Genomic DNA, 13132 nt, shown 5'->3' with positions numbered 1-13132 from the left:
GAGCCGCTCATTTCAACTGTGGTCGAAGTGTCGAGAAAAAAGATCTCAATAGCAGCCGAACCGCTTGCGAGGGAACACCGCGTACACCAGGAAGAGTGTTCACTGAGCCCTTTGTCACATCCACACGGTCGTGCCGCCAAGTTTAGACGGGTCTAATGCGGTCTGCAAGGAATATCATCACTCCACCGAGGCATTTCCTGCATAGGGGGCATGATCCGGATTAGTCGCGCAGCGTCCAGACCCGAAGCGTGTTGTCGGGCAGTGAGCTAGGGAGGGCCGAAATATTTGCGTCGTCCTCGTCCTCGCTGTCGCTTCCATCGGAGGCCAGGGAATGCGCGAGTCTTCTCCCGGAGGAAGTAGCCAACACAGCCCCAGACGGATGCCATGCGGTGCTTGAAACCGGTGCTGTCTTGACATTAGTGACAACGCAATTCTAGCAACCTTCGACACTTACCATCCGCAATCTTAAACGCAGCATCTGGCCCAACATCATTCTCTATACTCCCAGGATTCCGCCACATCCTGACCTTGCCATCGAGTCCGCCGCCCCAAAGCTCGTATCCAGTGGCTGTGGGAATGACATCAATGTTCAAAGTCTGCGTCGTGTTCGCGTTTCTACCGATCAAAGTCGTGACCTTCTGATGCGTATCTCGGATATCGTAGACCTGGAACACATCACTCTGGCGTTCTGCGACCAAGAGATACTTGCCACAAGGACTCCAATCCACACTAGTAACGCCTGTACCCACTCCAGACTCTAGCGAGAAAACAGATGCACACTGTCCAAGACCCTCTTGTTCGTACAGAGCAACTTCCCGCAATGTGGTGCCCAACGCGAGCACACCATCAGCAGAGATAGCGAGAGCAGATACGGCCCCCCTGCGTTGCGCCTGGAGCGAGTTCTGCGGTGCCTTGCGACCGGGCTTGAGTTGATGCAGAAACAATGGTCCAGAGCCATCCCTTGAGCAATCGAACGCGGCGAGTGCATTCTCGCTGCCGGCTATGAAATGAGACCCGTTTCGAGTGAAGAGTAGACTTCGGGGCGGAAGATGTGCTTCTGTTTTCTCATTGATTAAAGGGTAAGTAGCGTGAATTATGTCATATTGAAGAACGTTCTTCAATGAAATGGGAACGAACGCACTCCCACACAATGCCAGTGTGGTGGAGGTGTCCTGGAGATCGAAGCCCGGGTATAGTGCGTATGATTGAATATTGCTCGCGGATCGAAAGCTGGAGTGCTCTGTCAATGCATGCGGCTGTTCCTGCTCATCGAGCAAATCCGTTGGAAGGACGTATGTTCGAAGACGGTTATCCTCGTTGTGGGTTATCAGCGACGTTCCGTCCGCGGTGAACTTCGCATGGCGGAACAGGTTGGAAATGGGCACGCCATCCTTCCGGGTTGTTGGAACTGGGCAATGGAATACTGCACCGGTAGAAGCGACACATTTGACGCCACTGTCGATATGCTGTGGGGCTGCGTCGATGGCAGACGGCATGACATTGCTGTTGAAGGGCAGGCCATTGGATTGAGGGAAGGTATATTTGCAGCACTCGGAAGCAAAAGCCATGGTATCATAYCAGAAGGTGTGACAGAAGTCCTGACAGATCAATAGCTCCAGACTTCGGCTTCATCTAGAATCTTCTTCTTCACCATCTGATCACTACCGCCATTGACCCATTATCCAACCACTCCCGAAAGTAATTCCATCCTTCGCAGCAGCTTCGATTGTTCCCAGCCATCAAAATGGTATGTTGCAACATTCATCGCCCTCGGCTGCAGTATCGTTTTTAACCAAAGCATAGTCGACCGCCATCAAATCCATCAAGTCCCTCGCGCCCCTCCTCGATCGCGTTCTGGTGCAGCGCGCAAAGATGCAGGCCAAGACATCCGGAGGCATCTACCTCCCCGAGACCGCAGTCAAAGATTTGAACGAGGCAAAGGTGTTGGCTGTGGGCCCCGGTTTGATGGACAAGGACGGCAAGCGGTTAGCAATGGGCGTGAAGGCTGGAGACCGCGTTCTGATTCCACAGGTACGTGCGTTGGAAGAGAACGACAATGATACACATCGAGCGTGGATTAAGGTGGACCTGCATGGCATTGAAAACTGACGTGAGTTGTACAGTTCGGAGGCAGCCCGATTAAGGTTGGCGATGAGGAGTTCTCTATCTTCCGGGATCACGAGTATGTTGCTATTCCCCTAGTAAAGATATGGATCAGTGCTAACTCGACGCAGCATCCTGGCCAAGATCAACGAGTAGACCGCGAGCGAAAGATACCCAGATCTCAAAAATTTGTAAACTAGCATCGACGGATGAGCGCGGACGCACGCTGCATGTATACTGGACCACGCGAGCCACTTGTAAATGATAGGCTGTACCTACTTCTGGAAACTTGTGAATATTACACATCTCTGCTCTACAGGCGTTGTCCTTCCCATCCGTTTTTGGTGTGACACCGTGCAATCAGCTTCACTTACTGGTGAGATCACATGCACATACTCCGAACGCGACCTGATCTCTACAGACCGGCTCCAATGCGACGTGGCTTCTGCTTGACTTTGCACAATCGCCCACATTTTCCTCATTACGCTTGGACCACATTTTCATTCACTGTACATTTTGTGACAATCAACCAGCCATCTTTTATCCCATCATCTTTTGAAAATTCTTCATGCTCACACTCACAAACCACATCCACCTCGAACACAACCCCTCGCGGAAAACAGAACCATCTTTCTCACAGCAACCATGGTTTTAAAACTCAAGAACTCCGTACCGGGCACGAAGGGAGTCGCGCAGAGAATCCCTCCAAAGAAAGGCGGCCGAAGTCGCAAGGATGAGGCGGACCGCTTCATAAACGACGACATCAACGAGCCACCGCTGCGCAAGACGAGCGGTAAGACGAGCGGCAAGACCACCGGCAAGACCACCGGCAAGACCCACAGCAAATCGCTTCTAGATGATGCGACCTCCAGCTTCAAGGCGACAGCTTCCGGCAACGCATACGGTAAGTCTCAGCAACTAGCCATTGTCTTGAATCACGGCTAACATGGCCTTCAACCAGAGCCGGAGCCAACAAACGACCATGACGGACTCGACCTCGACGCCAATGGCGAAGCCGAGCTGAGAACGGACAATACGCCAGCAGGCCTCTTTTCCCCAGACGAGGGAGAGAGCTGGGACATTCGATCACCCGACCACACCTCAAGTAGCAGTGTGAGTTTCAAGTTCGAGGAATCCGTGCCAGCGCGCCAACTCGACACCCCACCAGCTCGAGATTTGGAAGGGCTTTTCACACCCGACGCTCCGCAAGTGACCTTGAGCAAGAAGGTCTCCACTCGATTCGAGTCTGACTTTGGTGAGAATGTGCCCGACTCGGCGCACGAAGACAACTACACCGGCCCCGAAGTCATTGCCATCGTGGTCAAGACCGTTGTCCCCTGCTACATCGTCCAGATGCCCAAGGAAGTGCGCGCTCGCATCTATTCGGTATGTCTCTGAGGCTTCCAAACTATAAATACTCTTCTAACTTCTCTAGTATGTCCTCTTTCCCAAGGGCAAGGAGAATGGCCCCCGACCATTCTTCTCGAACACAAGCAATTGGCAGCTAAAGCCACCAGCGATGTTGCAACTGTGCCAGCAAATCCGAAATGAAGCCACGGGACCATACTATCATTCTTACATTGTTGGTGGAGCTTCGGTGCAGAAGGTTCTACCTTGGTTGAAGACGCTCAGCCCCCAAGCGAGGGGAGCACTCGGCAAGATCAAGTTGCCCTTCATCAACAACGACCACGTCAACAAGACGAAGGAGCAGCAGATCGCCGCATGTTTGAAGCAGTTCAAGAAGGCGCGTGTCGAGATTCCGCGTCGGAAGCTCAAGTTGGTGGTCCAACCACAAGACGTCAAGAGGAGTGAAGGAGGCGACTTGACAGATGAGGAATGAGGGATGACTTGAGATTTAACCTGGCCGAGAACAAATGTGAGAGGCCGACAAGGYCCTTCACATGCTTGGAATGTTTGGGAAGGACTGCTGCTATGACTGCCGTTTCATCTGCCTCCACACCGATGGCAGAGGAATGGCCATTACTCCCCTGCAGCTTTTTGTCACTCGGGCAGTCATGATACCACGACACTGGGAGGACTTCACCCCGCCGTGCTGGGAGACGCCCTGCAGATAGATATGACTGAATGATAGATACGTGCACATGACCAATACCAAGACCCACTTTCTGTATAGATRGAGTGATCACTGTGCCGAGAATGACGGTTCGCAAACGTGAGATCAATCGTACATGCTGCCGGTCACCGAGCTTTCAATAGTCAGCCGTTGTTGTCTAACACGAGCTGCTGCTCCATCATGGGAGGGTACTCATTCGTGCTCGCCGGGCCTTCGAGTCGAGAAGCTGCTGGCACTGCTTTTGAAGAGTGGAACTTGTGATCTGGCCATGAACGCAGGTTGTGGACGTGAATAAACACAAGACAGCTCTCTCCGTTTTCAATAGGAATGTCATTCGAAAATCTGCATGCTTTCCCCAAGGTACTGTTCGCCAACCGTGTGCCGCCCTTAAGAACTCCTTGCCATTCCCACGCCTCAATCGTGATGTCGTAATACAGTGTCCCTTTGAAGTCCATCCGCCATGCTCGTTTGGAGTCGAGGGTTGATTGTGTCAGGTGTCGGTGTCGGGCTGCTCACCGCTTATCTGAAGCAGGTGAAACCACAGCAGTTGAAGCGGAAGGGGTTGCGACGCACGCCGTGACGGTCAACGGTCACGCCGCCTCCGTGCTTGCTGCTCAAGCTCTAGATGTCGTTGTCAGTGCTGAATGTATGGGATAAGGATGGAGGAATGAGACTGACCTTGCTCCATCGGGGACCGAAGAAAGGCATTTTGGACTTGATGAGTGGTGAGGTAGGCTTCGACGGTTTGTGTTGATTGAGTTGGCTTAGTGTGATGTGGCCAAGGTGCTCGAAGGTTTGCTTATTTGTAGAGGGCCGCGGAATGAGATCCTTCAAACCTTTTGTATGTTGACAGAAGTGCTGCGGYCGTTTCAAGATGCTGTCAAACAAGGTATCATCACCCTTCAGCCACGATCAACACGCTATCGCGCTTTCCATCATGCCAAGTGAAAGTATGACGTAGAGGTAGGCTGAGGCGATCGTCCGGAGAGCTCTCCGGCCGACATGAAGCTGCTTCATTGGATACACAAGCAGACAAAGCCGTTCAGCCACGCTCACGCTGCTCGATCATCACCACATGCTCACTTGGCGTCTCGTTAGAATCAACTTGGCGGTCAAAAGCATGGTCTCGCGACCCCCCTTGATAATTGGTGCCTGACCTTTTCGTATTTGGTGCCTACGGATATAGCCGGAGCGGATCCGGCCGAAGCCGGCCAAATCCTTATATTACCCTTACGGTTAGAATGAACATAACATATACGCTCTAAACAACATGTCTTAATTAGATAATAGTATATAGAGCCCTACGAGTAAGCTCCTATTCTAAGAAATAGAGTAGGTAGCGTAGTTATAGTAGTAGAGGTATATAGAGGTAAAGGTAACTTAGTTAACTTTCTAAGCTTTTAGAGCTCGTTAATTTTATAAGTTAAGTCGATTATAATACTTAGAGCCTACTTCTTATCTACTACCCTTAATTGTTCTTATCGGCTAGCCTTAGTAACGTATACTAGATATTAAGGGATCTAATTTATATTCTAATAGGGCCGGGGATTAAAGGACCTCTATAGATATATATCTAGAGGGGCTAGCCCTTAACAAACTAGCTATTATTAACTCCCTTAGTAATACGGAGGTAAGGGCTAGAGGGGCTATTACCCTTACTATCTATATCTATAATATATTAATACTAGCGGTAGAGGTCGCTAAGGGGGTAGAGCTATAGCTACGGCTATACGCTAGAACCTTTCGTTAATATTAGTAGTAAGCGTAGTAGTAAGCCTATCTATAATTAAGTATTTATTTAGAACGGCTATTATAAAGGGTAGAGCCCTAGGGGGTTTAAAGTATAGGTATAGCCTATACGAACCTCTTAGTATCCGCACATTTTATATCGGAATCCGCGAGTTCGTAGATTTCCTCCCTATCGAACTTATTTAATTAAAACTTTACTTAAGCTCCTATATATATATTACTCGCCTGTAATATTAAGTTTAATCTCCTTTATAATAACTACTCCTTCGGATTAGGATCCYGGAAGGAACTTCTCGGATAACGAAGGTTTAGGACGGGAAGTATCCGTAGGATCTTCTATAAAGCTACGTAGGATTATAGAAGAAATATATCTTAAGTAATAAGTAATAGAGGCCGAAATAAACGCTACGAGAGCTACGCTCGAACGCGCGGAGTCCGGTCGCGTAGCTAGCGAGTACCTCCCTATAAGCGTAATAATACGTAACCTTATAGAATCGGTCTTAGCCCTAACTTAAGTAGGTTCCGGACGAGAACCGTCGGGACTAAAGGACTAAAAACCGCCTACTTAGAACGGCCGAGCCGATACCTTTAAGGATTACCTCCTTAGGCTTAAAAGCTCTTATTAAGTACGCTTCGGCCTAAAACTAATACTATCCGTCGACTACTACTAGAACTCTATTTATAATACCCTCCCTACTAGAGAAAGAGCAAGGATACGATACTTTTAGGAAGCGGGGTTAGCCTTAAAATCTACGGACCCCGACGCTTTCTTTATATAGATTAAGAAGGTTTTTAGTAATAGTAACGAGAGAGTAAAAGCTCTAGAATAACTTACGAGCCTTCGTTACTCTTTAGGCTAACCGTAGTACGATTACTAGCTAGAATTTAACGGACTCCTACTAAGTACGGGCGGATAGAGCTAGGCGGACGATACTAAGATCGGTTACCTAAAGAATACCTTCTCGAACCTAGTCCGAACTTATACGGCCTCTATATAAAAACTAATAGACTACTACGAGTTCGCGGAGAAGGTCGAGAGGATTATTACTAACCTAGAGGAAACGAATTAATTTAGGTCTATAAATAAGAAGTAGAGAGAGAAATATACGGATAGTAGTACGATAACTACGGTTACTACCCGATCTTATACGGGGGCCGCGAACTACCGCGTTAACTCCGACGGAGACGTAGTAATAGCGCCGACCCGCCCTAGTAGAAACCGGCTAAGAACTAATAGAGACTAGAGAGGAAACGGGAAATAGCGGGTAAAATAGGTATCTACGGAGGAAAGGGATAAACGCTAGTAGAGAGGGCTCTACTTCCGCTATAGAACGAAAAGGTACCTAATTAAGAAATACCCTTACGTACTAGTAGTACGACCGACTACTTAGATTAATATAGTAGCCGTCGGTCTGTTACTAGAGTCCGACTATAAAGGCTCGGACTACGGAGGAAACGAGTTAGGAAAAGAATAACTCCTATTTAAAGTTAGGAACTAAGAGTAAGGGAAGTATTAGAAGTAGAATAGAGTAAAGCGAAGAAGTTAATAGACGGACGCCTAGTATATAGCGACGTAGTCCTTAAAAAAACCTTTAGAAGCTTTACTCTTATTAACGAAGGCTATTAGTACTATATTATAATATACGGATATCTAGTAGAAGGGCTCGAACTCCCGTTTATAAGTCGCGAGAAACGTAAGGTAAAAGGTGCTACTTTAAGTATAAAGAAGGCTATAATTAAAGAAGTTATCGCCCTCCGGATAGAAATCGCTAGGTATAGTTAGGTTATATACGCGTATATCGTACTAGACCTCGACTTCCCGCTAGTTCTAGGAAACCTCTAGAAGGCGTATAATAAGGTTAGGACCGCGCCTAATAAGGGCCGGTTCTATTACGGTATCCTACGGAAGTAGGTAAAAGAAGGAAGAAACTATAAGAAGGTCGACGATATTACGACGCTAGCCGCTATATATTTAGCGGATATCGAGAAGGCCCTAAAAACGAAGAACCCGAGAACTCTCGAGGAGCTAAAGAAGAGTATACCTCCTAAGCTTTATAATATACTTCCGCTATTTTTCGAGCGGAAAGCGAATAAGCTAGCTCTTTATAAAGGAGACTACGACTATTAAATCGAGCTCCGGCGTAAACTAGACGGTTCCCTACCGGAACTACCCTAGGGCCCGCTATATAGTATATCTAAGGACGAGCTACTAGTACTTCGGAAAACCTTAGACGATTTAATAAGGAAGGGATATATACGCCCCTCTACCTTAGAAGTAGCGGCCCCCGTACTTTTCGTACGGAAACCCGGAGGAGGTCTTAGGTTCTACTATAACTATTAAGCTCTTAATAGGATAACGAAACCGGATAGATACCCCTTACCGTTAATCCCGGAGACCTTAAGAAACCTATTAGGAGCCTAGTAGATTATAAAGGTAGACGTCGTAGCTACGTTCTACTATATTAGAATAGCTAGTAGATACGAGAAGAAAACTACCTTTAGGACTAGATTCGGTTCGTTCGAATAGCTCGTATATTTATTCGGTTTATCGGGGGCCCCGGTATCTTTCTAATAGTATATTAACGAGCTACTATAGAAGTTCCTAGACGACTTCTACTCGGTATATATAGACGATATAATCGTCTATTCGAATAGATCGAAAGAGAACTACTTTCGAAAGGTTCGGTAGGTTCTCTAGGCGCTTTAGAACGGAGGCCTATATTTAAACCCTAAGAAGTACGAGTTTACTACGAAGAAGGTAAAATACCTTAGATTTATTATATATACCGATAGAAAAGGAGTAGAACCCGACCTAGAAAAGCTAGAGGCCGTATAAACCTAGGTAAGACCTAAAACTTAAAAAGAAACTCGAAGGTTCCTTAGGTTCGCGAACTACTACTAGATATTTATCGCCTATTACTTTAAGTTAGCCGTACTATTAATAACGCTTACCGGAAAGGGAATACCGTTCTCCTAGGAAAAAGCGGAGAAGGAAGCCTTTAAGAAGCTAAAAGCAGCTTACTATCGAGCTCTAGTACTTTCCTACTAGGATCTAACGCTTAAAACGTTCCTTAAGGCGGATTATAGTAGGTTCGCGATCGGAGGCGCCCTCTTATAGTTAAAAGACGGAGTCCTATACCTAGTAGGCTTCTTCTTAAGAAAGTTAAATAAGGCGGAGATTAATTACGACATTTACGATAAGGAGATACTCGCGATTATCTCCTATCTAAAGTTCTAGACCTCCGAACTAAAAGCGTATAGGTCCGTTACTATTTAGACGGATTATAAGAACTTAAAGTACTTTATAGTAAAGAGGCAACTATCGGAGCGCTAAATTAAATAGGTAGAATTTATAGCGTAGTTCTAGTTTACCTTAGTATATCGCCTAGAGGCCGAAGTAATTATCCTAGACGCTCTCTTAAGGAGAGAATAGGATATACTAGGTTAAGACGATAAGCGCTCCTAGTTTCGACGTTTCTTAAACCCGGACTTCGTAAAGTACTAGCCGGATACTATCGAAGAAGCCGCGAACGGTAAGGAAGCTCTAGATATTATTATAGCTACGACGAGCTCTTTCTACGAAGTATCGAATTAAGAAACGATCCTAGTAATAAACGAGCCTTTTACCGTAAAAGAACGACTAGAATCCGACGAACCCTTCTAGAATCCCGAATTAAATACCCTCTAGAGCACCGTAGCGAAGGAAGACTATATTTACTAGTCCGTAACCTAGTTAATACGGGACGGAGAGCGGACGCTACTAAGCGATATTAAGTTAAAGATATAAGTAGGAGACTATACTTTAAATAGGAAGGGAAGACTCCTATACCGCGGAAAACTATAGGTACTAGGAGCTCTACTATTATCGGAGTCCGAGTATAAAAGCGCGGACTACGAAGTACTATAGAAAGACGTTCTTAGGACGAAACTAATTTAGTCCGTTTACGATTTACCGGTATACGGTTACCCCGGACGGGATTCTACTACTTTACTACTAGGCCGATAGTTTTACTAGCCTCTCTAATCTCGATACGTTAGGTAGTTCTTACGAAACTATAACTACTACGGAAGGAATAAGGTATAGCGGGAATATAAGTACGGACTTCTAAAGCCTTTACCGGTCCCCGAGCGTTTCTTCTAGGAGATCTCTATAGACTTTATAACGGACCTACTAGAATTAGAAGGGTATCGATACCTATAGGTTATTAAGGATCGCTTAAGCAAGTCCGTAGTTTTATAAGCTATATCCGGAATAAAAGCGGAGAACTACGTAGAAAATTTTATAGACTACTAGGTTTAGTATTATAGCCTACTAAGGGCGATTATAAGTAATCGAGGAACGAACTAGATAAGTACGTTCTAGAAAACCCTATATCGCTTAATAAGTATAACCTAGAGGCTAAGCTCCGTATACTACCTATAAACCGACGGAGGCCTAGAGAGAATAAATTAAGAGATCTAAGTATACCTAAGGAACWATATTAACCGAGAGTAGTCCGACTAGAAACGCTAGCTCCCCGTAGCGTAACTAGCGCTAAATAGGAGGTATTAGTTAGGGCTAGGAATAAGTCCTTTCTTTATAACCTACGGCTACGAAGTACTATCTCTAGTACTATTATAACCGGAGTCCGACGAAATTCCGAAGCTAGCCGTAGTAGAACGAGCGGTATAGTTCGTAGAAAAGGTAAAGTAGATTACGAGCCTCTTATAAGCTAGTATAGCGGAGGCCGTATAAAAATAGGAGGAATTAGTAAATAAGCTTCGTAGGCTAGCGCCTATCTATAAGGTAAGCGATAAGGTCTAGTTAGATTTAAGGAACTACGATACCGATCGACCGAAAAGGAGTCTAGCGGAGCGCTACGTAAATTATACTATATCTAAGGTATTATCGCTAGTCTCCTTCCGATTATTAGGGCTCCTACGGAATATATATCCCGTATTCTACCCTAATAAACTAAGGCTTACGAGTACGGATCCGTTACTAGAGTAGGAGTCTAATAATAAATAACCGGACCTAGTACTATTTAAGACTTACGATAAGTAGTAGGTAGAAGAGATCCTATACGCTCGTAATAAGGCTCGTAATAAGGAAAAAGGAAGGAAGGTCCTAATAAAATAGTTAGAATACTACGAATCTATATAAGAACCCTTAGAAAACCTCGCGGATACCGAGGCGCTCGACTCCTTTAAAACTCGATATAGTAGCGTAGAGGAGGTCGATAGACCTTATAAATCTTAGGAAAAGACGAAAAAGCGAGGGCGCGGAGTCCGGGAAGTTTCCGTAGGGGTCCGACGAGATTCGTAGGTACCCGAAAAGGACTTAGTAATTCTAAGGCGTTTTAAGGGATTTCTTTTAGAAGTTTAGGAAACTATATAAGTACTAGAGAGCGGGCGAAAATTATAGGACTACGGGAGGTAATATAGGGAATTATAGTAATATCTAGCCTTTAACGTAGATTATTCCCTACTAACTAGCCTCGGAGGGAAATATATAGACCCTAATAGAAACGTACCGGAGGCCGACTAGTTAGCCCGGTAAGGACCTAAGACTAAGGTAGGGGGCGTATCCCCGGTACTATTATACGGTTAGCGGGAGTTTTCTAATAAGGTACGGGGGATAACTAACGTCTAGCCCTACTAGGCTACTATATTAACGACCTTAGTTATTACCTTAGCGGCGATAGTACTACGATCGGTTAGCGGGCGTTATCCTATAGAGTCTAGGCTATAATACCCGGAGAGTAGCCCGGAGAGCTAGAGGCCGACTAGAGCCTTATATACCTTAAGGTACTTCTTAAGGTCCTTTAGGGCCTCCTCCCTATATTATCGTTAGGACCCTAGGCGAAAATCTACGAGAACCGGGGACTTACTTATTAGCGTTTATAGACCTAGTCTATACGGCGTAGGCTATATAGGCTATTTAAGGACTATCTCCTAGTTAGCGGGCGTTTTCTACTAAAGGCTAGAGAATACTTATAGGCCCTTATACGCTTAACGCGTACGCGAGTAGTTCTCGTAGGCGATAGCGCGAGAAGACTATATAATTAGCGGAGTCCGGATAAAATCGACGGGAGGCCGGATACTAACGGGTTAGTTCTAGTAGTCTAGGCCGGCGAGAGCGTAAGGGGGGTAGTAGATCGATATCTTCTATATATCTAATTAGTTTCGCCTAGAGTCCGTCGGTTTTATATCGGATTACGGGAGGTATAGGCGGAGGGGAGGAGGAAAATTCTTTAGCCGCCTCGAAGGCGATAGGGTTAATAATAATAATAGTACTAGATAGCTATAAAAGCTAAGGCCTAGGGTTTTCGTAAGAACTTACTATAGTAGTTCGAGAGGATAAGGAACTAAGAGGAGGTAGGAATTCGCGAAAGGTATACTTAGAGGCTAAAGTAAATAAAATTACCTAATTAGGCGAAAGAAAAAGAATAATAGGAAGAAAAAGTTAAGGTTATTCCGGAACGCGGTAGAAAACGGTCGGAGTAACGTAGAAAGTTAATAATAATACGAAGGAAATAGAGTAAATAGCGAGTAAATAAGATATACGCTCCGCTATCGGCGGAGAGCGTAGGGAGGGCGGAGGGGGGAGGTAATATAAAGGGCGGAGCCCTAGGGGGTTTAAAGTATAGGTATAGCCTACTAGGAGGTTCGTATAGTATACGAACCTCTTAGCATCCGTATAAGGGGACCCTAAAGGAGCGGGATACCGCCCTTCAAACCCTTACCTAGGGAATCCCTCTTAGAAAGAATAAGGGAATCACACCCTTAGCAGGATTTCCCTATACGGATGCGACGGCTGAAGGATAACTCTACGGTACCTCTACGGCACCGCCGAGCCCAACTAGCACCGGGCGCAATCCTACAAAAGGGTAATGTCCTCGTTACCTATTCCCTTTCGCTCCCTAGGCAATATCGTACATATCTAAGAATCACTACTTAGTATTAAGACCCCCTGTTTATAACACCCTTATAGAATATTGCCTCACATCCCTACTAGGGAACAGCCGTCTTAAGTACGAAATAAGCTCTCGATTCGAGTCCAGCGCTACTACAAAGCTACCGCAACGGCTCTACAGATCCCCACTAACCTATCGAAAATGTCTTTAGCAGGAAAAAGAGCCGTACGACCTAAACGTACCGAGGCTAATAATCCCCTAGGGTTTATTATCGATAAGGAAGATGTAACGCCTAGTAGCAGCGCTAGAC

At 45.9% G+C, this 13132-nt stretch overlaps 4 protein-coding genes; 2 read left to right on the top strand and 2 right to left on the bottom strand.

Moving 5' to 3' along the window:
• Positions 1-220: 220 nt before the first annotated feature.
• On the bottom strand, positions 221-1568 carry RCC_09743 (uncharacterized protein; the record flags this gene model as incomplete). XM_023774982.1 has 2 exons in its annotated part: positions 221-405; positions 455-1568. 2 exons carry the CDS (start codon positions 1566-1568, stop codon positions 221-223), a joined length of 1299 nt encoding a protein of 432 aa, XP_023630750.1.
• A 176-nt stretch (positions 1569-1744) lies between these two features.
• Positions 1745-2259, top strand: RCC_09742 (probable heat shock protein 10 (chaperonin CPN10); the record flags this gene model as incomplete). XM_023774981.1 has 4 exons in its annotated part: positions 1745-1747; positions 1804-2031; positions 2124-2182; positions 2235-2259. The coding sequence occupies 4 exons, from the start codon at positions 1745-1747 to the stop codon at positions 2257-2259; spliced, it is 315 nt and encodes a 104-aa protein (XP_023630749.1).
• A 489-nt stretch (positions 2260-2748) lies between these two features.
• Positions 2749-3943, top strand: RCC_09741 (uncharacterized protein; the record flags this gene model as incomplete). XM_023774980.1 has 3 exons in its annotated part: positions 2749-3007; positions 3065-3489; positions 3539-3943. 3 exons carry the CDS (start codon positions 2749-2751, stop codon positions 3941-3943), a joined length of 1089 nt encoding a protein of 362 aa, XP_023630748.1.
• Positions 3944-4696: 753 nt separating this feature from the next.
• On the bottom strand, positions 4697-4885 carry RCC_09740 (uncharacterized protein; the record flags this gene model as incomplete). XM_023774979.1 has 2 exons in its annotated part: positions 4697-4798; positions 4856-4885. 2 exons carry the CDS (start codon positions 4883-4885, stop codon positions 4697-4699), a joined length of 132 nt encoding a protein of 43 aa, XP_023630747.1.
• Between the last annotated feature and the right edge of the window lie 8247 nt (positions 4886-13132).

Source organism: Ramularia collo-cygni (assembly GCF_900074925.1).
Source record: "Ramularia collo-cygni strain URUG2 genome assembly, contig: RCC_scaffold19, whole genome shotgun sequence".
Lineage (NCBI taxonomy): Eukaryota > Fungi > Ascomycota > Dothideomycetes > Mycosphaerellales > Mycosphaerellaceae > Ramularia > Ramularia collo-cygni.
Note: the sequence above shows the minus strand (reverse complement) of the source record. Positions and strands in the feature narration are given on the sequence as shown.